Source organism: Heterodontus francisci, chromosome 14 (assembly GCF_036365525.1).
Source record: "Heterodontus francisci isolate sHetFra1 chromosome 14, sHetFra1.hap1, whole genome shotgun sequence".
Taxonomy (NCBI): Eukaryota; Metazoa; Chordata; class Chondrichthyes; order Heterodontiformes; family Heterodontidae; genus Heterodontus; species Heterodontus francisci.
This window is the reverse complement of record NC_090384.1, coordinates 104,443,014-104,470,419: the sequence shown is the minus strand read 5'-3', so window position 1 is coordinate 104,470,419 and position 27,406 is coordinate 104,443,014. Positions and strand designations below refer to the sequence as shown.

The 27,406-nt window shown below is 43.7% G+C and overlaps 1 protein-coding gene across 2 annotated transcripts in view; it reads right to left on the bottom strand.

Annotated features, from left to right (window-relative positions):
* Nucleotides 1–263: 263 nt before the first annotated feature.
* si:ch211-266k8.4 (TBC1 domain family member 10B) overlaps nt 264–27,406 on the bottom strand; it is a 155,144-nt gene continuing 128,001 nt past the window's right edge. The window contains exons 11-12 of one of the 2 annotated variants that reach the window (XM_068046951.1): nt 8,585–8,707; nt 264–731 (exon numbers count right to left, since the gene is read on the bottom strand). In XM_068046951.1, the coding sequence (XP_067903052.1) occupies nt 616–731; nt 8,585–8,707 (239 nt within the window). In that variant the 3' untranslated portion in view covers nt 264–615. The remainder of the gene's footprint in view (nt 732–8,584; nt 8,708–27,406) is intronic. The other variant, XR_010976401.1, reaches the window with a different exon arrangement.

The window sequence follows — 27,406 nt, the reverse complement described above, 5'->3', positions numbered from 1 at the left end:
TTGGTATAATTAAAAGGAGGGGGGTGGCAAACGAGCTTGAGCCAGGCAGAATTGGGTTGCCACTTTGGACGAAGATATTCCTTAACGCATTCTCTGACATTGGGGAGATTTTAGGAAGGTGGGGGAAGGCTGTGAGATTTTTTTGTGACCTTTTATGATGAGGCATTGAGCTTCTGAGATGAACGGACAGAGGAAACGAGACGGTGGAAAGGAATTTCAAAATTTTTTTTTTCATAAATCCCAAGAGTGCATTTCACTAGGCACAAGTGCATCAGTGAAAGTATGAGGACTGTTGCAGCTTTTAAAAAATATATTTAAGAGATAAAGTTATTTAACTAGGCAAGTTTACGAACAAATAACATGGAATCAAAAGCACTGGACAGCTAATTACAGACTCAAAATATCCAGCCCCTCTTTCAAATATTTTTCTTTACTAAATTGGACAAGGAAACAATTGCCTCTTATTGGTCACCTGCTGATCGCAAGATCAACCTGCGCTTATCGAGAAATTCTCTCACGACTGCCCCTCACACTGTTCACCTTCCACACCTGCCCTTTGCTGTTGAGGGCAGTTGATCCACACTTTGAGTGACTGTGGACAATCACTGCTCTGTCCTACGACAGGCTCTCCTTGTGTCCTTCAGACAGGTGGCTGAAGTCTTGCAGATAACATTGGGCTATCTTTAGCATCTTGGTAAGTGTGTTCTTCAATGTCTCTTGTTGCCCAGCTCCTTGTAGAATGAAAAAAAAGACACCACATTTAACAATTGGGGTAAAAATTACATCAAACTTTACAGCACAGAACCAGACCATTCTTCCCAACTGATCTATGCTGTGTTTATGTTCCAGACGAGCCTCCTCCCACCCTTCTTCATCTCACCCCATCAGCATATCCTTATCTTCCTTTCTGGCTCCTGTTCATCTAGAGTCCCCATAAATGTATCTGTGGATTTTGCTGTCGTATCCATTTTGGTAGGAAGAATGAGCAGTGGCAATATAAACTAAAAGGTACACTTTTAGAAGCAGGTGCAGGAACAGAGAGATCTGGGGGTCCATGTACAAAAGTCTTTGAAGGTGACAGGACAAGTTGATAAAGCTGCTGAAAAAGCATCCAGGATACTGGGCTTTATAAATAGAAGCACAGAGTACAAAAGCAAGGACGTCATGGTAAACCTTTTTAAATCACTGGTTGGACCTCAGCTGGAGTATTGTGTCCAATTGTGGGCACCACACTTTAGGAAGAATATCAAGGCTGCAGAGAGGGTATAGAGGAGATTTACTAGAATGGTACCAGGGACGAGGGACTTCAGTTATGTGGAGAGACTGGAGAAGCTGGGATTGTTCTCCCTAAGGCAGAGAAGGTTAAGGGGAGATTTAATAGAGGTGTTCAAATTTAGTGAGGGGTTTTCAAGCAACAACCAGAGGTGGACAATAAATGCCAGGGACACCCACATTCGAGAATGGACAAGAACAAAATATATTACTGGATAAAAAAGGAAATTACAAAATGCAAACTCTGAGATGCAATTTTACAAGCACTACAAACATTCAGCAGAACTTGGCTCAGTAAATAATAAAATTGGTAAGCACATATGAATAAAATGAGACAGGGCAGAGTACCAATTACTTTTAATCCCACGTAATTGAGGAATCTTTTCTTTTGATGTCACCACTAAGTTATGTTACTACAGGAGTGTTCAGATGAAGGCATACCAAGCATAATTCTCATCCAGATACAGAGTTCCAGCCTGGTATGCTCAATGTGGTGCAGGATTGGATCCAAATAGTACACTTCTTGATGACTTTGCCAGGTTGCAATCCCAAAAGGTTGAAGTTTTTCCCTAATGTTAGCTGTTATTATGTCGGGGGTTAATTTTGGCATGAACACAAGTCGCTGCTGCTTTCTGTTAGTGCGACTCTGTCCCTGAGGCTGAGATCTCAGCTCAGATTGCCTTATGATCCAAATGGGCACCGGCTTCAATATTGAAGTAACTGAAACCTAGAAGGGCTTTAGATTTTAACTACTCGAAGGAGGGAAAATATAAGGGAATTGGGGAAAGAGACAGGGAGTGGGTCTAACTGAGCTACTCTTCAAAAGAGCTGGTACAGATGTGATAGGCTGAATGGCCTCAATCCCTGCTGTACTATTCTATGGTTCTATATTTTGCGCATGCTCATGCATGCAAAATAAAATGCAATTTGGTACAGTGTTGATTAGCAAAACAGTTCTAGTAATAGCTTAAAAAGTACTATGTGAAAGTATAAAACTTCAACCAGCTTTTAGTTACCTGTCCTAATATCGCCTTATGTGGCTCAGTGTCACGTTTTGTCTGATAATCACCCCCATGATTGTTTTAAAAACCCATCTGGTTCACTAATGCCCTTTAAGGAAGGAAATCTGCCATCCTTACCTGGTCTGGCCTACATGTGATTCCAGACCCACAGCAATGTGGTTGACTTTGAAATGGCCCAGCAAGCCACTCTGTTTAAGAGCAATTAGGGATGGGCAATAAATGCTGGCTTAGTCAGCAACGCCTACATCCCACAAAACAAATAAACAAAAAAGGTTCCGGGAAAATTTAGTAGATTTCAAAATCATGAATGGTTTTGATAGTTAAAATAAGAGGAAACTGTTTCCAGTGGCATGAAGGTCAGTAACCAGAGAACACAGAGATAATTAGCAACAGAACCAGAGGGGAGATGAGGAGAATTTTTTTCTGCAGTGAGTTTTGAGATCGGGAATGCCCTGCCTGAAAGGGCGGTGGAAACAGATTCAGTAGCAACTTTCAAAAGGGAATTGGATAAATGCTTAAAACGGCAACATTTGCAGGACTATGGGGAAAGGGCAGGGGCAAGTGACTCTAATTGGACAGATCTTTCAAAGAGGTATGATGGGCTGAATGACCCCCTTCTATGCTGTAAGATTCCACGATTCTATTGATTTAATCCTGTGTTCAGAAGTACACATATAGGTTTTAGAGCTGATTCCTTGGCTGCAAGGGAGCTTTGAACACTGTCCTCCTGAATCCACCTGCCCTAGTTGTAACAAAAACAAGAAATGCTGGAATCACTCAGCAGGTCTGGCAGCATCTGTGGAAAGAGAAGCAGAGTTAACGTTTCGGGTCAGTGACCCTTCTTCGGAACTGACCCAAATATTAGAAAAGTCACAGATTATAAACAAGTGAGGTGGGGGTGGGGCAAGAGATAACAAAGGAGAAGGTGCAGATTGGACCAGGCCACATAGCTGACCAAAAGGTCACGGAGCAAAGGCAAACAATATGTTAATGGTGCCCTTGTTGTAAGGTGTCCTGACCCTGCTGGACTCAGCAGAGATGGACAATATCAATATGCTCCTGTATCATTTGTGTTTCACCTGAGGGATTGTCACATTTCCTGCATTATAACAGTGGCTGCACTTCAAAAAACATATTTCATTGTCTGTGAAGGGTTTTGGGACATCCTGACATCATTGAAGGTACTATATAAGTACAAGTCTTTTGTTCTTTATTTCCTTCCTTCTTAATTCCCCAAGCCCTTAGCCCACAGCCTGTCAGCATGTTGGCTAGCCCTCGTTACCTTCTTGTGCTGAGAGCACTTGTTTAGTGATGAGCCCACAGTCACTGTGAGAGAACTATCACTGGGGGTGGATCCAAAGATGCTTTATTCCCTCATCAACTGACAAGGGTGAACAAGCCCTCCAAATGATCAATGTAGAGGGACAGCCCATACAGCAAGGTAAGTGTTTGCTATAACTTGTTGCGAAACTTTTGCACTGAAAAATTGCTGGAAATGCACAGCAGGTTTACGTAGTATTTACAGCACAAAAACAGGCTATCCAACCCAACTGGTCCATGCTGGTGTTTAGGCTCCTCATGAACCTTCTCTCAGTTCTACTTCATCTCAACCCAACAACATATCCTTCTATTTCTCCCTCATGTATTTATCTAGCTTCCCCTTAAATGTATCTATGCTATTTGCCTCAACTACTCCTTGCGGTAGCGCATTCCACATTCTAACCACTGTCGGGGTAATGAAGTTTCTCCTGAATTCCTTATTGGATTTATTAATAACTATCTTATATTAATGGCCCCTGGTTTAGGTCTCTCCATTAGTGGAAACATTTTCTCTACATCTACCATATCAAACCCCTTTATAATTTTATGGACGTCTACCAGGTCAGCTCTTAGCCTTCTCTTTTCTAGAGAAAAGATTCCCAGTCTGTTCAATCTTTCCTGAATGTTCTACTCTCTCAATTCTCATACCATCCTTGTAAATAACCTTTGTACCTTCACCAATGCTTCAGTAACCCTTTATGTAATATGGAGACCAGAACTGTGCTCGGTATTTTAACTGAACTTCCATGCAGTTTAACATAACTTCTCTGCTTTTTGATTCTATTTCCCTTGAAATGACCCTATGCAATTTTTATGTTGCAATTTTGTTTGCAATTTTTATGGCTTTGCTAAACCGCATTGCTAGCTTTAGTGATCTGTATATCCTATACCCAGATCTCTTTACCCTTCTACCCAATGTAGACGCTTATTTTCCAAGGAGTGTGTGGCATCTTTATTCCTCTACCAAAATGCACCACCTCACACTTATCTATATTGGAGAAGTAGAGAAAGACTTGAACAATTCAGGTGTAGACCAATGGGTGCTGGACAAAATGTTAAACATCTTCACACAAAGGGTAGTGGAAATCTGGAACTGTCTCCCCCAAAAGCTGTCAATACTGGGAGTCAATGGAAAATATCAAAACTGTAATTGATAGATTTTTGTTGAGAAACTGTATTAAGGATTATAGAGCCAAGGTTGGTAAATGGAATTAAGATACATAATAGTTACAATCTCATTGAATGGCAGAACAGGCTCGAGAGGATGACTGGCCGCCTCCTCTTCCTATGTTCCCTTTCTCCTTTGCAGAGGCTGATGGATCTTGCTGTGCAGTTCCAGCATTTTCTGACTTCCATGTTTTTTTTTCCTTTTGCCAGTCATAGGTTGTGATGTTGTGACACAGAGCAGCTGCTCCAGCTCAAACCCAGCTCACCCATAGCTGTGAAGACATTTTTCTGTGGTCGTGGAGTCTTGGATGGTGGCCAAACCCACTTAGCTTTAGCACCCACAACTCGAGCAGAGAAAACTTTCATCCCAACCACTGCTGTCTGTGTGCCAACCGAGAGGTGAAACTAATCCAAACCATTGCATGTTCGTATGTTCAATCAAGGGGAGTTCTTTTTAACCAGTTAGTTGTTGTGATCTGGATGCACCACCCGAAAGGGCGGTGGAAGCAGATTCAATAGCAACTTTCAAAAGGGAATTGGATAAATACTTGAAGTGAAAACATTTGCAGGGCTATGGCGAAAGAATAAAGGGGAAGTGGGACTAATTGGAAAGCTTTTCCAAACAGTCGGCACAGGCACAATGGGCCGAATGGCCTCCTCCTGTGCTGTACAATTTATAAGGGCCTTGGAGTTCCATTTGCAATCAATTCCAACATTACACCGAGGCACCCCCTGCCTCAAATGGAGGTTTGAGATGGGTGTGGTAGATGGGGGTGGTCTGTATTTCTGCATTTTCCTCCACTAACTCTGTAAGGTCTCACTTGACTGCAGTTCCACCAGCAGACTGGGACCCCTCACTGACCTCTGAAGTGGTCTAGCAAGCCACTCAATTGTACAAACAATGGCTACTCAAGGGAGAGGCATCCCACCACCACCTTCTCAGGGGAACTAGGGATGGGCACTTGCTGGCTTTGCAAGTATTGCCCACGTCCCGAGAAAGAACGTGAAAAATAAAAAAAAAATCAGGTCATGGAGATGGATGATAAGAAAAGAAACTTGTCCAAAAAAAACCACAGAAACTAGGCAAGATTAACTTCAGACAAAACAAAATAAGAACCATTGATAATCTTTCGTCAGAACTCTGTGCAAGTTCATGCTTTGAATTGCTTACTGGATATAACTGAAGAGAAAATCTATCCATGGAAAAGAGAATGGGTAAAACATGCAGTTGTGACTTTAGACAAACAGGAGTAGAATTCTATCCAGTTAACTAACCACAGCATAGGACACCTGCACAGATTAAAAACTCAACAATGCTCTGTGTAACACTCAATACCCACAGCAAACAAATCTTCAGCAGTTCTTGTGATCTCAATACTAAGTTTTAGTTGGCAGTGTAGGACTGGATTTTGTTCTGGACTGAAGTTTAAATCTCTTTCAGGTGGATGGGTGAATTAAGCTACAATCCACCATGCTCTCTCCCCCTCCCCCCATCTCCACTCTGGTTGGATGCATTCCTTGAGGGTTCCATCGTTAGCCTGAGTTACATTTGGTTTTCCACCATGAAGTGAGAGGGTGTTGGCTTTACGGTGACGCTGTAGTTCACAGTACGCCAATAAGATGATTGAGGGGGGACAAGTGCATTGCCTTGACCTGACAATCACGTTGAACTTTAGACTCTCCTGGCAACTAATGGGGAGCAGGAAATAAGATCAGTCGGATTCACTGTTCATCTATGTTTGCACTCCTGGGTGTTGCTTGCTTCAGTGTCTGGGAGATTCATCTTTTATTCCTGGGGACTCCAGGACAATCCTGGACAGTTGGCGGCCCTAACCACTTGGTATGTAGATCAGGGAGATCCCAGGTTGTGATACATGCTGTCTTTTTACATGGTTTGTGTTGAGTTAACCCATCATCACTCCCATCCACCTGTGTATTCTCATCCAGCTGTGGATTCCTATTCAGCTACGCAATGCCACCCAGCCGTGCATTCCCGTCTAGTCATGTGTTCCCATCCAGTTGTGCATTCCGATCCAGATGTTTGAGGGTTGTAGGAGGTTCCAGAGGTAGGAAGAGGCGAGGCCACGGAGGGATTGGAACAAGAGGATGAGAATTTTAAAATAGAGAGGTTGCCAGACCAGGAGCCAGTATAGGTCAGCAAGAACAGGGGTGGTGGGTGAACAGACTTGGTGGGAGTTCGGATATGGACAGCAGTTTTGGATGTGCTGAAGTTTATGGAAAGTGGAAGATGGAAGGCCGGCCTCCCATATACACCAATGAAGTACATTTACCCGGATCATATGTGAGGCATTTTATATCAAATTAGTGCGTGAAACCAAAACGTTGCTGTAGCAACACCATGGTTAGTCAGCGATTTCTATTGGAGAACACAGCGATACAATGACAGAAGTAACAGACTCACTACCACATCTTGTGTACCAGCTGATCAAGAAGGTGATGGAAGAATGTGGGTTAGAGAGATTCAGAAACAATTACAAATACATGAAAGAGAACATACCATTGACACACAACAGACCCCAGTTTTATAATGTTATATTTGCATTGTGAGTTTGATCTTAATATTGCAATATGAATGATTATGATTCACCAATCATTCTGTAGGATGAATGTGGAGAGCTGAGACTGACTGGGTGGGATAGGGGGTTGAATTTTTCTGCATCTTTCCTATTCTGGAGAATGTTGCAAACACCCGCCTTCTGCATGAACGTTGCTGTTTTGTAGAACAATACAACACAGAAGGAGGCCATTTGGCCCATCATGTTTATGCTGGCTCGTTGAAAGAGCTATCCAATTAGTCTCATTCTCCTTTCTCTTTCTCCGATAGCTCTGAAAATATTTTCCTTTTCAAGTCTTTATCCATTCCCTGTTGAAAGTTACCACAACTCCAGCACTACAACTCTCTGTGCTCCTCCAACACTGGTCTCTTGCACATCCCCGATTTTCGTTGCTTCACGATTGGCGGATGCGCCTTCAGTACCCGGGCTCTAAGCTCTGGAATTCCCTCCCTAAACTTCTCCTCCTTTAAGACACTCCTTAAAATCTACCTCTTTGACTAAGACTTCTATCGCCTGTTCTTATGTGGCTTGCTGTCAAATTTTGTCTGGTAACGCTCCTGTGAAGCACCTTGCAGGCATTGTGCTAGGGTAAGGGCACTGTGGCAAGAATCTGCTTCCACCACCTTTCCAGGTCACAGCAACTCTCTGCATAAAGAGCACTCTCATTTTCCCTCTGGTTCTTTTGCTGATTCCCTTAACTCTGTATCCCTTGGATACTGACCCTCTTTCCGCTTGCCATTCCAAGTGATTCTTTTTTACGGAATGGTGGCCAGTCTACATATTGGTGCTTAAACGTGTCGAAATATTATCTACTTGCTATTTATGACATTTATTTTGTTTAAACTGTTCCCATTAGCTAATAATACAAGGACTAGGGGACACAGATTGAAGGTTTTGGGTAAGAGATGCAGAGGGAATATGAGAAAAAGCTTTTTTATGCAGCGAGTGGTAATGACCTGGAACTCACTGCCCACGAGGGTGGTGGAAGTGGAGATGATCAATGATTTCAAAAGGAAATTGGATGATCACTTGCAGGAAATTAACTTGCAGTGCCACGGGGATTAAACTGGGGAGTGGGAGTGGGACTGACACTGGATAGCTCCGCGGAAAGCCTGCATGGACCCGATGGGCCGAATGCCGTAAATAAATGACTCTGAATCCTGTACAGAAAACAAACTGAAGCTCTCACTCAAGTCTGAAAAGGTAATATGTAAAGTGGAGCGGTACCTCTTCCAGTTGATGCACTTGACCTCGTTGACCTCTTTCCGGCCGCTCCTTTTGAGTCAAGTGCATTTTTCTTGTTTAACTTTGTTACCTTTTGCACGGCGGCCGCTTGAATGGAGTGTCTGCCTGTTGATATATCACAGAACAGCAGACCATGACACAAATGTTAGCCCTGTCACAGTGGGCAGCATTCTCTCCCCTCACAAGACCATGGTTTTAAGTCCCACTCCAGAGACTTGAGCCCAAAATTCAGGTTGACCCTCCCAGCGCAGAACTGAGGGAGTGCTGCAACGTCAGAGGTGACATCTGATGTGACTAGTGGTGCTCCACAAGTATCTGTGTGGCTTCAATTATTCACTGCATTTATTAACAATGATGAAATGGAAAACCACACATCCAAGTTTACCAATGACACAAAGATAGACAGCATTGTAAGTAGTGCAGATGGAAACGTAAAATTACAAAGATATGCTGTTAGATTAAGTGAATGGACAAATGGATTTCAGTGTAGGCAAATGTGAGGTCATCCACTTTGGATTTTAAATGGATAGATCAAGGTACTTTCTAAATGGTGAAAAGCTAGAAACAGTGGAGGTTCAAAGAGACTTGGGGTCCAGGTACACAGATCATTAAAATGCCATGAAAAGTTACAGAAAATAATCAAAAAAGCTCATGGAATGCTGGCCTTTATATCTCGAGGACTAGAATGCAAGGGGGTAGAAGTCACGCTTCAGCTATACAAAGCCCTGGTTAGACCACACCCGGAGTTATTGTGAGCAGTTCTGGGCACCACATCTTAGGAAGGATATGTTGGTTTTACAGGGTGTAGGGTTACTGGAATGTTACCTGGACTCCAAGGGTTAAATTATGAGGAGAGATTACACAAAGCAGTGTTGTATCGTCTGGAATTTAGAAGATTGAGAGGTGATTTGATTGAAGTTTTCAAGATATTAAGGTGAATAGATGGGGTAGATAGAAACTATTTCCAATGGTTGGGGAGTCCAGGACTAGGAGGCATAGTTTTTTTATTCTTTCATGGGATGTGGGCATCAGGGGCAAGGTCAGCATTTGTTGCCCATCCCTAATTGTCCATGACAATCGAATGGCTTGCTCGGCCATTTCAGGGGGCAATTCAGAGTCAACCACATTGTTGTGGGTCTGGAGTCACATGTAGGCCAGACCAGGTAAGAGCGGCAGATTTCCTTCCCTAAAGGGCATCAGTGACCCAAATGGGTTTTTATAACAATCAATGATTGTTTCATGGTACCATTACTGAGACTAGCTTTCAATTGCAGATTTTTATTAATTAATTTGAATACATGAATTAATTGAATTTAAATTCCACCAGCTGCCATGGTGGGATTTGAACTCAGGGCATTAGCCTGGGCCTCTGGATTACTAATTCAGTGACATAATCAGTACACCATCATCTCCCAACAATAGTCTAAAAATTAGAGCCAGACCTTTCAGGCGTGAAGTTAGGAAACACTTCTATACACAGTTACGACCCAGGTGGGAGGAGTGCACGGTCTTTACTAGTTCCACTTCTCCACAGGTCACAACATCTATTTAAATGTTTACCCGGTTACCAATACAGCCAATCATATATTCTTTTTTCAAATCCCAGAATAAAATACACCAACCAGGTTTCTTTAATAAACAACAAAATTATCAGTTTATTATAAAACAAGACTTAACCAATAACGAAGCAAAGCGTAAACACACTGATTAAAATATGAACGTTCCCTTTTTAAAAATTCCCCAACTACACCTCCACACACAGGCACACACACAGACACACACACAGACACACACACACAGACACAGACACACACACACACACAGACACAGACACACACACACCTACACACACAGACACAAACACAGGCACACACACAGACACACACACAGACACACACACACACAGACACAGACACACACACAGACACATACACACACACACCTACACACACAGACACACACACAGGCACACACAGACACACACACACACACAGACACAGACACACACACAGACACATACACACATACACACACACACCTACACACACAGACACACACACAGGCACACACACACAGACACACACACAGACACAGGCACACACACAGACACACACACACAGACACACACAGACACACACACACCTACACACACAGGCACACACACAGACACACACACACAGACACACACACACAGACACACACACACACAGACACACACACACAGACACACACACACACACACAGACACAGACACACACATACACACAGACACACACAGACACACACACACAGACACACACACACCTACACACACAGACACACACAGGCACACACACACACACACACACACACACACAGACACAGACACATACACACACACATACACACAGACACACACACAGGAAAAATACAAAAATTCACTCTGCAGAGCTCTGTTACAAAAAAAAATACTTTGGCAAAATACTTGCTAATTCTTGACGAATAAAGAAGACTGGTCACTGGGATCGTTTCAGGAGCCGTCCGTTCTGGAGATGTTGAGAATTATTCGAGTAGGCTTTCTAGGAGAAATGTGGCATCAAGGTTCTTCTACCAGCACGCACTTGAATAGCAGGATATTTTTTCCACCTCCTCAGGAGCTATACGGCACCAGGGATTTTTTCCCCACATTGGATCCTGGCAGAATTTCTTCAGAAAGGTGGAGAAGGAGGTGAGCCAAGTGGTTTCTTTTCTTCTTGGCAGGAAAACACCAACTGTCTTTAAAAAGTTCACACCACAACTAAAACTGAAAACAATGTTCAAACTCCTGACCTCCATAAACCTTGGCATGTGGCTTCCCTGTAACCATTTTTTTTTCATGTCACCAAGGGTTCTGCTATTTTCTGAGCCCAAATCACAGGTGGCCTCAGCACAGGTGGCTTTCAAACAACATTTTGTCCTGTCAGTGAACTTGGTAAAAAAAAAAACACATCCATGGAATCTTTTCATTTTTAACACAAGTTCTCAAAAAATAAAAATATTAAAAATAATGGAAGCATTTTCATAACAAAACAAAGGATGATAGAAGTTTGGAATTCTCCATAAAGAGCAATTGATGCCAGATGAACTGTAAGTTATAAATCTGAGATTGATAGATTGTTGTTATCCAAAGATATTAAGGTACATGGGGCAAAGGCAGGTATATGAAGTTAGGTCACAGATCAGTGATGATGCCATTGAATGGCGGAACAGGCTTGAGAAGGCTAAATGGCCTCCTCTGGTTCCTATGTTCTTTTCAGATGAAATGCTAAATTGAGGCCCCATCTGTTCTCTCACATGGACATAAAGGATTCCACAGCCACTATTTTGAAGAAGAGCAGAGAAGTTCGCTGGTGTCCCAGACCAATACTTACCACTCAAACCAACATCATAAAAATGATTACCTGGCTATTTATCACATTACTGTTTATGAGAGCTTGCTGTGTGCAAATTGGCTGCTGTGTTTCCTACATTACAACAATGACTGTACTTCATTGGCCGAAAGGTGCTATATAAATGTACATCCTTTCTTTCCAAGTGCAGAATTCCTGCTTTTTTCTTTAAAACTCAATCGTCATCACATCTTTTTTGAAATGTCGATGAAGCAAAATGTACATTTTCTGTCACAGGAACAAGAGGAGGCTTGTTTATAAAGGAGGGGAGTGACGGAGAGGAAAGCAGAGGGATTTAGGGAGTGAATTTATGGTGTGGGGACAAGACAGCTGAAGACTCCAGTGGGGCAAAACATTTCAAAAAAGGACTTAATTGACTCCAAGTACTTCTTTGGGGCATCCTGAAGTCGTGAAAATGCGCTAGATAAATGGAAGTTATTTCTTTATTTAAAAACCTCTGCTAAACTTTCCATTAGCCTATAATGCTCTAAGGCAAATAATTCCAGCATGAGGAAGGGAAAGTTAGAAATTAATATAAAAATCACTAAGAATAAAGAGTAAAGAATACACCAATTGTACAATTTCGTGCCTTGATGATATTACGCACTGACTAGATAGGTCCCTGGTGGTGTACAAGTTATAACACAAGCATTAAAACATGAGTATGTGACTATATGTCTGTAACAGTTTGTTATTGAGGTGGTAATTCTTGTATGACTATAACACCTAACGTGGAAGCTTTCTATACAGTTAATTACAGTAGAAGAGCAGTGACAGCTGTTATGGCAAAAAGTGATATTTTATATAAAATACCAGAGCAATTTCAGGTAATAGCATTCTTTTCTTTCTATAAAAGTACTTTGGACAAAAAAAAGGAATCCTTTCAAACTTCTCCTTCATAAAAAAATACCTATCTGGGGCAAGGGTTAAGAGCAGGGAGTGTAGAGTCAGTGATGGTGCTCACACAGGGCAGGACATGTTTATTTCTTTAACATTGTGAACTTTCATTGAAATAAAAACGCATTAGGTTTCACATGTCCAATTCAGCATGACGGTCCTTTGTTCCTTCTTATCTCCACGTCCATCGACCGTGGGTGTGCAGACATGTGTGTGGAGCTGTAACAGTGCAGACAAAACCACAGCAGAGTCTTTGCGCTAAATTATGATAATAAAGCTGAGCTCCTCCTGTAGCGCATCCGTTCTCCATGTGGGTGAGCGACAGCAGACGGATCTTACACTAACCCCCGGGAAGAAGCACTGCAGGAGCTCGTGAATTAGACATAATATGGGAAGCTCGTTGTTTTATAAACAAACCTTGTTTCAAGACAATGGTGAGAAGATGTTGAGACAACCACGACCAGCTCCAAATATTTCTGTGTGGCAACCTAAGCTTTAAATACAAATTCTCCAAATGCTTTTTTCTCAAAACAAACCAGGGGCTTCACATTTCAGCAAACTGATTTGAAAACCAATTTTTGCTACTAAAGCGCTGTAAGAGATCAAGAAAACCAAAAGGCAAGCTTACATGTAACAACTAAGTTTCTAAGATTTCACTGCATATGCTACCCAAATAGAACATGCCATAAGCTCATTTCAAAATTACATAACAGTGGCACCAGATTTTTTTAATATACTTAGGATGTGAGCATTGTAGGCAAGGCTGGCATTTATTAACCATCCCTAGTTGCCTTGAGAAAGTGGTGATGAGCCGTTGTCTTGAACTGTTGCATTCTATGTGATGATGGTACTCAGTGATTGCTCAGAGGGGCAGTTAAGAGTCAATCACATTGGTGTATGACTGGAGTCACATTTAGGCCCAGACTGGGTAAGAACGGCAGGTTTCCTTCCCTCAAGGATGTCAGTGAACCAGATGGGTTTTTACCACAATCCGACAGCTTCGTGGTCACTTCCACTGGTACCAGTATTTTTTATTTACAGATTTATAAAACTGAATTCAAATTCTCAAACTGCGATGGTGAGCTTTGAATGCATTCGGGATAAACGTTGGCCCAGTCACAAAAAGAATTTCAATGCTCTTCTTTGCAATAGTGCCATGGAATCCTTTAACAGGAGCGATGGATGAAAGAGGGGTGTCAACCTTGTTCAGGTTTATCTTGCTAAATGGGAACCAACTGAAACCTGTTTAATGATACATGCCTTTATATAGTATTTACAGGATCGAAACAGAACATTTGGCCCAACTGGTCTATGCTGGCATATGTATTCCAAACAAGCCCTTCTACATCTAACCAGGGATAAGCACCAACATGTTGCACCACAGACATTTGACAAGATTATTGGACTCTGGCACGGACATGGGGGTAATTAATCTGTATGTAAAGTGTATAGCCAACCTAATGCCATCAAAACACAGTCTGATGTAAAACACATTTCTCCCTATAAATAAAGTAGCTAAGCATACAAACAATAATGGAGAGCAACACAAATGTATTAGCTGGCTAGCAAACAAAACAGTATGCAATGCGAATATGAATTACTTTTGCTGACAGAATAGAGCTCGCTACACCATGTACTAATGCTGCGTTAGCATGTAGCCAACTGGCTAAACCATTACACAATAAAAACCAGGACTGAGAAGTAACTTTATGTCATTCAACCAGTAAAATAGGGATGAGCTCGCTGTCCTAATTAGATGGCAAGCTAATAATAATAATAAATTCAACTTGCCATTGATTCTCTCGCCAGTGGAAAAGCCCCTGGGAAGGACGGCATTACCCCTGAAATAATCAAGAGTGCCAAGCCTGCTATACTCTCAGTACTCTAGGAACTGCTTTGCCTGTGCTGGGATGAGGGAGCAGTACCACAGGGCATGCGCGATGCCAGTATCATCACCCGCTATAAGAACAAGGGTGACCGCGGTGACTGCAACAACTACCGTGGAATCTCCCTGCTCAGCATAGGGGGAAAGTCTTTGCTCGAGTCGCTTTTAACAGGCTCCAGAAGCTGGCCGAGCGTGTCTACCCTGAGGCACAGTGTGGCTTTCGAGCAGAGAGATCCACCATTGACATGCTGTTCACCCTTCACCAGCTACAGGAGAAATGCCGAGAACAACAGATGCCCCTCTACGTTGCTTTCATAGATCTCACCAAAGCCTTTGACCTCGTCAGCAGACGTGGTCTCTTCAGACTACTAGCAAAGATCGGATGTCCACCTAAGCTACTAAGTATCATCACCTCATTCCATGACAATATGAAAGGCACAATTCAGCCTCATCAGACCCCTTTCCTACCCTGAGTGGCGTGAAACAGGGCTGTGTTCTCGCACCTACACTGTTTGGGATCTTCTTCTCCCTGCTGCTCTTACATGCGTTCAAGTCTTCAGAAGAAGGAATTTTCCTCCACACAAGATCAGATGGCAGGTTGTTCAACCTTGCCCGTCTAAGAGTGAAGACCAAAGTACGGAAAGTCCTCATCAGGGAACTCCTCTTTGCTGACTATCCCAGGCCCCAAACACTCCTTTCAGGTGAAGCAGCGATTTACTTGGACTTCTTTCAATGTAGTATACTGTATTCGCTGCTCACAATGTGGTCTCCTCTACATTGGGGAGACTAAGCACAGACTGGGTGACCGCTTTGCGGAACATCTCCGCTCAGTCCGCAAGCAGGACCCTGAGCTTCCGGTTGTTTGCCATTTCAACACTCCCCCCTGCTCTCATGCTCACATCTCTGTCCTGGGATTGCTGCAGTGTTCCAGTGAACATCAACGCAAGCTCGAGGAACAGCATCTCATTTACTGATTAGGCACACTACAGCCTGCCGGACTGAACATTGAGTTCAATAATTTCAGAGCATGACAGCCCCCCATTTTACTTTCATTTTTAGTTATTTTTTTACTTTCTTTTTTACATTTTTTACAATCTTTTTTTTGCATTTATTTCATTTCATCTTCATTTGTTCAGTTTGCTTACCCACTGTTTTTTTTCCAGGTTTGCACTTGCTGCTGTTCAATATTCAGTGTATTTACACCTAATCTGTACGAATGCTTTGTCTTTCAACACACCATTAACATATTGTTTGCCTTTGCTCCGTGACCTTTTGGTCAGCTATGTGGCCTGGTCCAATCTAGACCTCCTTTGTTATCTCTTGCCCCACCCCCACCTCACTTGCTTATAACCTGTGACTTTTCTAATATTTGTCAGTTCCGATAAAGGATCACTGACCCGAAACGTTAACTCTGCTTTTCTTTCCACAGATGCTGCCAGACCTGCTGAGTGGTTCCAGCATTTCTTGTTTTTATTTCAGATTTCCAGCATCCACAGTATTTTGCTTTTATCCTCTTTGCTGATGATGCTACATTAACATCCCACACTGAAGAGTGTCTGCAGAGACTCATCAACAGGATTGCGGCTGCCTGCAATGAATTTGGCCTAACCATCAGCCTCAAGAAAACGAACATGATGGGACAGGACGTCAGAAATGCTCCATCCATCAATATCAGCGACCATGCTCTGGAAGTGATTCAAGAGTTCACCTACCTAGGCTCAACTATCACCAGTAACCTGTCTCTCGATGTAGAAATCAACAAGCGCATGGGAAAGGCTTCCTCTGCTATGTCCAGACTGGCCAAGAGGGTGTGGGAAAATGGCACACTGACACAGAACACAAAAGTCCGAGTGTACCAAGCCTGAGTCCTCAGTACCTTGCTCAATGGCAGCGAGGCCTGGACAACGTATGTCAGCCAAGAGCGACGTCTCAATTCATTCCATCTTCTCTGCCTCCGGAGAATCCTTGGCATCAGGTGGCAATACCGTATCTCCAACACAGAAGTCCTCGAGGTGGCCAACATCCCCAGCATATACACCCTACTGAGCCAGCGGTACTTGAGATGGCTTAGCCATGTGAGTCGCATGGAAGATGGCAGGATCCCCACGGACACATTGTACAGCGAGCTCGTCACTGGTATCAGACCCACCGGCCGTCCATGTCTCCGCTTTAAAGACGTCTGCAAACGCGACATGAAATCCTGTGACATTGATCACAAATCATGGGAGTCAGTTGCCAGTGATCGCCAGAGCTGGCGGACAGACATAAAGGCGGGGCTAAAGTGTGGCGAGTCGAAGAGATTTAGCAGTTGGCAGGAAAAAAGAAAGAAGCGCAAGGAGAGAGCCAACTGTGTAATAGCCCTGGCAACCAATTTTATCTGCAGCGCCTGTGGAAGAGTCTGTCATTCCAGACGCTGATTCACAAACCACTGACCACCTCCAGGCGCTTACCCACTGTCTCTGAGACAAGGAGGCCAAAGAAGAAGAAGAAGAACTTTACAGTTTTTGAAAGTACCTCACTGCCACAGCTACAAAAGAAAATTCTCTTTCCCAAGCTGGGTTGAATGATTTTTTTCGAATTCAACACCATGTTTTTTTTTCCCATGGGTAAGAAAAAAAGGTGAAAAACGTGAACATAGCTAAGACTTTGTCTGATTGGATAACAAGCCTCCTTTGGTTCGGTGTCATCAAGGTTCCACAGTAACTCGAGTTACTGTAGAATCTTGGTGTCATTGTCAAATTATGGGGAGAAGCAGAATCAAATCTTGCCCATCTGAATTGCAATATGTACACAGATAAATCATGTCTTTTTTCAACAGAGCTTGTAAGTTGTATGTTTTTTGAATATATTACCATGGACCTCAAAATTTTTACCACGGACACTGGTGCATCTAACTGCCCCTACATCCAACCAGATCTTTTTGTTCCTTACTCCCTCATGTTAATCTAGTTTACCCTTAAATCTATGCTATTTGCCTCAACTACTCCACGGGGTAGTGAGGGGTATGGCAGTATAGTGGTTATGTTACAGACTGCTGATCCAGAGACTCAAGTTCAAATCCCACCACAGCAACTGGGAAATTTAAATTCAGTTAATTAAATATAATTTGGAATTTAGAAAATTAGTTTCAGTAATGGTAAAACTAGCAGATTGTTGTAAAAGCCATCAGGTTCACTAATGTCCTTTAGGGAAGGAAATCTGCCAATCTTACTTGGTCTTGCCTACATGTGACTCCACCACACAGTCCTTGAGGAAATGAAGTCCTGTCTTCCCATTGATTCACCCTTCATCACAATGTGTGGCATGACCACCATGCCAAATGGAATAGATTCAGAACAGATCTAGCAGCTCAAAACTCAGCTTCCATGAGGCGCTGTGGGATATGCAGCAACAGAATTGTATTCCACCACAATCTGTAACTTGATAGCCCAGCATATCCCCCACTCTACCATTAGCATCAAGCTAGGGGACATAGAAACATAGAAAATAGGAGCAGGAGTAGGCCATTTGGCCCTTCGAGCCTGCTCCGCCATTCATTATGATCATGGCTGATCATCCAACTCAATAGCCTGTTTTGGCTCTCGCCCCATACCCTTTGATCCCTTTAGACCCAAGAGCTATATCTAACTCCTTCTTGAAAACATACAATGTTTTGGCCTCAACTGCTTTCTGTGGTAGCGAATTCCACAGGCTCACCGCTCTCTGGGTGAAGAAATTTCTCCTCATCTCAGTCCTGAAAGGTTTACCCCCTATCCTTAGACTATGACCCCTGGGACCAACCCTGGTTTAATGAGGAGTGGGGAGAGCATGCCAAGAGACATACCAAAAAATGAACTGCCAACCTGGTGAAGCTACAACACAGCACTACATTCATTTATTTTTTTGTTTATGGGATGTGGGTATCGCTGGTTAGGCCAACATTTATTGCCCACCCCTAATTGCTCTTGAGAAGGAGGTGGTGAGCTGCCTTCTTGAACCGCTGCAGTCCTTGTGGTGTAGCTACACCCACAGTGCTGTTAGTAAGGGAGTTCCAGGATTTTGACCCAGTGACCGTGAAGGAATGGTGATATAGTTCCAAGTCAGGATGGTGTGTGGCTTGGTGGAGAACTTGCAGGTGGTGATGTTCCCATGTATCTGCTGCCCTTGTCCTTCTATGAAGTAGAGGTTGTGGGTTTGGAAGGTGCATTGAAGGAGCCTTGGTGAGTTGCTACAATGCATCTTGTAGATGGTACATACTGCAGCCACTGTGCATCAGTGGTGAAGGGAGTGAAGATTGAAGGTGGTGGATGTGGTGCCAATCAAGCTGGCTGCTTTGTCCTGGATGGTGTTAAATTTCTTGAGTGTTGTTGGAGCTGCACCCATCCAGGCAAGTGGAGAGTATTCCATCACAGTCCTGACTTGTGGTGTAGATGGTGGACAGGCTTTGGGGAGTCAGTAATTATTCACCACAGAATTCCCAGCCTCTGGCCTGCTCGAGTAGCCACAGTATTTATTTGGCTGGTCCAGTTCAGTTTCTGGTCAATGGTAACCTCCAGGATGTTGATAGTGGGGGATTCAGTGATGGTAATGCCATTGAATATCAAGGAGAGATGGTTAGATTCTCTCTTGTTGGAGATGGCCATTACCTGGCACTTGTGTGGCACAAATATTACTTGTCATTTATCAGCCCAAGCCTGGACATTGTCCGAGTCTTGCTGCATCTGGACACGGACTGCTTCAGTATCTGAGGAGTCGCGAATGGTGCTGAACATTGTGCAATCATCAGTGAACATCCCCACTTCTGACCTTATGATGAAGGGTAGATAATTGATGAAGCAGCTCCAACAACCACAACCATCTTCCTTTGTGCTGGGTATGACTCAAATCAGCAGAGAGTTTTCCCCCCGATTCCCATTGACTCCAGTTTTGCTAGGATTCCTTGATGCCATACTCACGATGTCAAAGGCAGTCACTCTCACCTCACCTCTGGAGTTCAGCTCTTTTGTTCATATTTGGACTAAGGCTGTAATGAGGTCAGGAGCTGAGTGGCCCTGGCAGAATCTAAACTGAGCATTAACGAACAGGTTATTGCAGAGCCAGTGTGGCTTGATAGCACTGTCAACGACCCCTTCAATCACTTTGCTGATGATTGTGAGTCGACTGATGGTAATTGGTCGGGTTGGATTTGTCCTGCTTCTTGTGGGCACAAAAAGGACAATTCCAATCTGGCAAATTACCACCCCATCTGTCTACTCCCAATCATCAGCAAAGTGATGGAAGGTGTGATCGACAGTGCTATCAAGCAGCCTTTACTCAGCAATAACCTACACACCAATGCTCAATTTAAGTTCTGCCAGGGCCACTCAGCTCCTGACCTCACCACAGCTTTGGTCTGAACATGGACAAAAGAGTTGAATTCCAGAGGTGAGGTGAGAGTGACTGCCCTTGACATCAAAGCAGTATTTGACTGACTGTGGTATCAAGGAGCCCTAGTGAAATTGAAGTCAAAGGGAATAAGGGGGAAAACTCTCCACAGGTTGGAGTCATACCTCGCACAAAGGAAGATGGTTGTTGGTGACCAATTGTCTCAGCCCTAGGACATCACTGCAGGATTTCCTCAGGGTAGTGTCCGAGGTCCAAACATCTTTAGCTGCTTCATCAATGACCTTCCCTCCACTATAAGGTCAGGAGTGGGGATATTCGCTCATGATTACACAATGTTCAGTTTCACCCACAACTGCTCAGATACCTAAGCAGTCTGTGCTCTCATGCAGCAACATTCAGGCTTAGGCCAATAAATGGCAAGTAGCATTCGCGGCACATAACTGTCAAGTAATGACTATCTCCAACAAGCGAGATCATAAGCCCTTCACGTTCAATGGCATTACCATCACTGAATCACCCACCATCAACATCCTGGAGGTTACCATTGACCAGAAACTTAACCTGACTGGCCAAATAAATACCATGGCTACAACAGGCTGGGTATTCTGCAGCGAGTAACTCACCTCCTGACTCTCCAAAGCCTATCCTCGATCTACAAGGCACAAGTCAGGAGTGTGATGGAATACTCTCCACTTGCCTGGATGAGTGCAACTCCAACAACATTCAAGAATCTTGACACCATCCAGGACAAAGCAGCCCACTTGATCAGCATCCCATCCACCACCTTCAACATTCACACCCTCCATTACCAGTGCATAGTGACAACAGTGTGTACCATCTACAAAATGCACTGCAGCAACTTGCTAAGGCTCCCTCAACAGCACTTTCCAAACCCATGACCTCTACTACCTAGAAGGACAAGGGCAGCGGGCGCATGGGAACACTGCCACCTGCAAGTTCCCCTCCAAGCCACACATCATCCTGACTTGGAACTATGTCACAATTCCTTCACTGTCACTGGGTCAAAATCCTGGAACACCCTCTCTAGCAGCACTGTTGGTGTACCTACAGCAGATGGACTGCAGTGATTCAAGAAGGTGGCTCACCACAAACTTCTCAAGGGCAATTAGGGATGGGCGATAAACGCTGGCCTTGTCAGTGATGCATAGCTCGTGAATGAACAAATAAAGTAATTTAAAAAGCACTGCCTGGGGAACAGTCAGTGGCAAGTGAGTTTTTTTAAATCAAAGAACAAAGAACAGTACAGCACAGGAACAGGCCATTCGGCCCTCCAAGCCTGCGCCGATCTTGATGCCTGCCTAAACTAACACCTTCTGCACTTCCGGGGACCGTATCCCTCTATTCCCATCCTATTCATGTATTTCTTTCCTTTCATGTTATCCTTTCATGGGATGTGGGTGTTGCTAGGAAGGCCAGCATTTACTGCCCATCCCTAATTGCCCTTGAACTGAGTGTCTTGCTAGACCATTTCAGAGTGCAATGAAGAGTCAACCACATTACTGTGGGTCTGGAGTCACATGTCGACCAGACCAGGTAAGGACGGCAGATTTCCTTCCCTAAAGGACATTAGTGAACCAGATGGGTTTTTACAACAATTGACAATGGTTTCATGACACCATTACTGAGACTAGCTTTCAATTCCAGATTTTTATTTATTAACTGAATCTAAATTCCATCAGCTGCTGTGGTGGGATTTGAATCCATGTCCTCAGGGCATTAGCCTGGGCCTCTGGACTACTAGTCCAGTGACATTACCACCACCTCCCCATAATGGGAACTCCTGTGCTGTCCTGCTCTGTGTGAAGTAGCTTAATACATGGAAACGGGGGTGGGGGGGGCAGGGGGATCAGGAAGAGGACAGAGGAAGGCCCCACCTAAAATTTTACATAGAAGTTTCATTGCCAGCTCCAGGTATCCCAGTAGCTCAAATCAGATCGCCTTTTTGTGCAGTTTGTTGCTGTGAGTTCACATCCACCCAGAAAAGACTTGGACTTCATCTCATTTCAGTCCAGACTCTTTCAAGGGGAGACAGTCAGATATATAGAAGGCTACAGCTATCAAAAGGAGGGAGAACAAAAGAGGTGAACAGATGGGATGCGGAAGACTAGAGAGCTTATTTTATTGTCTTTGCTGGTGAGAACGGTACATGTGTATGGGGGCTGGGTTAAAGTAGAGGCAGTGTCTCACTGTACTGTAGCACTCCCTCCATACTGTATCGCCAGTGTCAACCTGGGCTTTATGTTCAAGTCTATAGAGAGGGACTTGAAATCGCAATCTTTTGCCTAAGAGGTAAGAGTGCTATCCAACAACCATTGCAGGAACCTGCTAAAATAAAACTTAAGTTACTTAAAAATAAATGCCACTTTCAAGTTGGAATAAAATTGACTTTTCCCACACTGCTCCAACAAATAGATAGATTCAGTAGCACTAGAGAGCTTCCAGCTAATTTGAAATGTTATAGGATCAGAAGGTAGATATTGCATCATTTTCTGATTACAGCAAATACAATTGCATTGATGAAATATAATATTCTCTCAGCATATTAACCATGATGTTTTAAAAAGGTGCTTTTCTCATTTTTCATTGACTGCATCATGATATCTGGTCAGTGTACACGATGAATACTGTTTGAAAATACTACTGTTACTAACTTGCCTTGGAGTAAATGGCTCACAGCCAACTCTATTCAGCAACAACACTTCAAACACAGGAGCTGTAGTCTCATCAAATACTTACTTTTAAGAGGCTTGGAAGAAGTAATAAAAAATATATGGAATGAATATTTAAAGTTATTTACTTGACTGAACCGCAATTACAATTGAACGCAGTTATCTTTCAAAGAGATTCTTATTAATCTTGTATGTTTTTTGGTTGGGCGAGAGCTGGCGTAGATTTCCCTCTTGGGTGGATGTAAAAGATCCCACTGCACGATTTGAAGAAGAGCAGGGGAGTTCTCCCCAGTGTCCTGGCCAAATATTTCTCCCTTGATGATGTTGACGATGGCAGATTCTTCACAGGCGAAAATCATGGGAAGGCTTGTCCTTGTGCTACTTGTCATGATGGTTGGTGACTGAAGAGGCCAATTCTTGATCTGCAGTCTCTTGAGCAGTTGGGGCAGAAGAATTCCTGCTTTGGAGGGACTCGGAGTCACATATCTATACAGCACAGAAACAGGCCCTTCGGCCCATCGTGTCCATGCCGGCTATCAAGCACCTATCTATTCTAATCCAATTTTCCAGCACTTGGCCCGTAGCCTTGTATGCTATGGCGTTTCAAGTGCACATCTAAATACTTCTTAAATGTTGTGAGGGTTCCTGCCTCTACCACCCCATCAGGTAGTGTGTTCCAGATTCCAACCACCCTCCTGGTGCAAAAACCTTTTCCTCAAGTCCCCTCTAAACCTCCTGCCCTTACCTTAAATTATGCCTCCTGGTTATTGATCCCTCCGCTAAGGGAAAAATTTTCTTCCTATCTATCCTATCCATGCCCCTCATAATTTTGTACACCTCAATCAGGTCCCCCCTCAGCCTTCTCTGCTCTAAGGAAAACAACCCTAGCCTATCCAGTCTCTCTTCATAGCTGAAATGCTCCAGCCCAGGCAACATCCTGGTGAATCTCCTTTGCACCCTCTCCAGTGCAATCACATCCTTTCTATAGTGTGGTGACCCCAGAACTGTACACAGTACTCCAGCTGTGGCCTAACTAGTGTTTTATACAATTCCATCATAACCTCCCTGCTCTTATATTCTATGCCTCGGCTAATAAAAGGAAGTATCCCATATGCCTTCCTAACCACCTTATCTACCTGTGCTGCTGCCTTCAATGATCTGTGGACAAGTACACCAAGGTCCCTCTGACCCTCTGTAATTCCTAGGGTCCTACCATCCATTGTATATTCCCTTGCCTTGTTAGTCCTCCCAAAATGCATCACCTCACACTTCTCAGGATTAAATTCCATTTGCCACTGCTCTGTCCATCTTACCAGCCGATCTATATCATCCTGTAATCTAAGGCATTCCTCCTCACTATTTACAACACCACCAATTTTTGTGTCATCTGTGAACTTAGTGATCATACCTCCTATATTCACATCTAAATCATTAATGTACACTACAAACAGCAAGGGTCCGAGCACAGAACCCTGTGGTACACCACTGGTCACAGGCTTCCACTCACAAAAACAACCCTCGGCCATCACCCTCTGCCTCCTGCCACTAAGCCAATTTCGGATCCAATTTGTCAAATTGCCCTGGATCCCATGGGCTCTTATCTTCTTAACCAATCTCCCATTAGGGACCTTATCAAAAGCCTTACTGAAGTCCATGTCGACTACATCAACTGCCTTACCCTCATCTACACACCTAGTCACGTCCTTGAAAAATTCAATCAAGTTTGTTAGACATGATCTCTCCCTGACAAAGCCATGCTGACTATCCCTGATTAATCCCTGCCTCTCCAAGTAGAGATTAATCCTGTCCCTCAGAATTTTTTCCAATAGTTTCCCTACCACTGATGTTAGACTCACTGGCCTGTAATTACCTGGTTTATCCCTGCTATCCTTCTTGAATAATGGTACCACATTCGCTGTCCTCCAGTCCTCCTGTACCTCTCCTGTGGCCAGAGAGGATTTGAAAATTTGTGTCAGAGCCCCTGCAATCTCCTCCCTTGTCTCACATAGCAGCCTGGGATACATCTCATCTGGGCCTGGGGATTTATCCACTTTTAAGCCCGCTAAAACAGCTAATACTTCCTCCATTTCAATGCTAATTTGTTCAAGTATATCACAATCTCCCTCCCTGATCTCTACACCTACATAGTGAACACAGATGAAAAGTAATCATTTAAAACCTCACCTGTCCTCCGGCTCCACACACAGACTGCCACTCTGGTCCCTGATGGGCCCTACTCTTTCCCTGGTTATTCTCTTGCCCTTAATATACTTATAAAATACCTGGGATTTTTCTTTATTTTGCCCGCCAGTGTTTTTTCATGTCCCTTCTTCGCTCTCCTAATTACTTTTTTAAGTACCCCCCACATTTTCTATACTCCTGTAGGGCCTCCGTTGTTTTCAGCCCTCTGAATCTGCCGTATGCCTTATCCAATCCTTTATATCCCTTGACATCCAGGGTTCCCTGGACTTGTTGGTTCTACCCTTCACCTTTATGGGAACATGTTGGCCCTTAACTCTCACTATTTCCTTTTTGAATGACTCCCACTCTGATGTAGACTTTCCTACAAGTAGCTGCTCCCAGTCCACTTTGGCCAGATCCTGTTTTATCATGTTGAAATCAGCCTTTCTCCCAATTCAGTACTTTTATTTCTGGTCTCTCTTTGTCCTTTTTAATAACCACTTTAAGTCTTACAGAATTATGGTCACTATCCCCGAAATGCTCCCCCACTGACACTTCAACCTCTTGTCTGGCTTAATTCCCCAGGATTAGGTCCAGTACCGCCCCTTCTCTTGTAGGACTTTCTACGTGCTGGCTCAAAAAGATCTCCTGGATGCACTCTCAGGTATAAGCAGACTCCTCCCATTGTCTGCACCTTCTTCAGCTGCCTCTACTGTTTGTTTTGAACTTGTAAGCTGCTTTCCTGATGATTGTGTGCCAGCTGTCTCTGTCATCAGCCTCCTGCTCCCTCACCCATTGGTCAGTGTCAGCTAGAGAGAGCTGTCTTTTCAGCTGGTCTTTGAACTGTTTGTGAGGTGCACCTCAATCTCGCTTACCAGAGTATAGTTCACCATAAAGCACTGCTTTTGGCATTCTGGAGTCCTCTAAGCGTGACGCATTCCCAAGCCAGCACAACTGGGGTTGGAAGAGAACGCACTCAATGCTGGGCATATTGGCTCTGTTGAGGACTTCATTGTTGTGATGTAGTCCTGCCATCTGATATGGATTGAAGACAGTGTTGATGGAATCACTCCAGCAGTCACTAAAACACATGATTGCTGTTTGTGGGAATTTGCAGTGCACAAATTGGCTGCTGTGTTTCACTACTTCACAACAGTGACTACACTTAAAAATAATTCAATAGCTGCGAAGTTCTTTGACACATCCTGCGGCTGTGAAAGGTGCTGTTAAAATACAAGTTCTTTCCTGGTTTTCCTAGAAAAAGACGTATTGATTGAAATAATCGAGTATAGACTCGATGTGCCGAATGGTTTCCTTTTGTGCCATAAATGACTATGAAAAATGACAATATTTTCTCAATAACAAATAGCGAAGTCAAATATGATCCCACCAGCCAGAAAGACAACAATAAGCTGCAATTATTCAACATGAGACCCTTTTAACATTTTCCTTCAGGCTTTCCTTGAATATTTCTCTATAGAGTTGAAACAACAAAGGTACGTGGGATTGCTACAGGGACTTTCCCTCGTGAACTGCTGTGCAATTATTGTGCCTTTCTCTGGACGTCTGATAAACAGGGCAGGTTCCCGTGGGTCCAGTCAAGCTCTCACCATAGCTCTGCTCACTGGGCTTTCTTCACATCTCTGAGATAGCTTAAGGATCACAATTAGAAGAGCGTAGGGTTTCAAGTACCTTCGAAGGATCCCGGGGAGTAGGATCAAGACTGCAAAGTCTGAGAGGTTGCCAAATATTGAACGCCAAAATGCAGAACTTTATCAAATCTTTAATTTAAAAAGTTTTTAAAAATTGAAAATAGAATTCACGAATACTTTGTTTTATTATTATAAAACCTAACCAGGTCAAGCAGCTTGGCTGTAAAATTGGTCTCCGTAGCGCTGGCTTCCCCAAAGAGAAATAATGGCAGCCGGAATGCTTCCAGTCACTTCTGGCGTAGGCCATACGGGGTGCTCTGACTGCAGAAGCACGCAGAGTGGGGGGATTGTGAGGTCTCTATGGCTGAATTGATGTACACTCTGTCAATTTGGACTGTGATGGTCTCGATAATGTTCTATCCGCACATTCCCAGCTGAACAAGGGTCTTCAGGGAACACTTCTCCTCCCTCCATCTCAGCCAGGGGCAATGTGTCAGGCACCTTAAATTCAGATACAAACTTGCCTCCTACTTCAACAGAACCTACAGCACGGCGAAAAGTGCTGCCAGTGGCCATCAAGGCCACCATTGTCCTGAATTCCTGCGCAAGTGGATCCTTTCAGGCGGGAGTGAAACAGGCAAATTCCCAATGCTCTGCAGCCACAGATATAAACAGGGAGATGTAAAGGAAGGGCGAGGGCTACCACACCATCAACGTGCAGTTGGTGT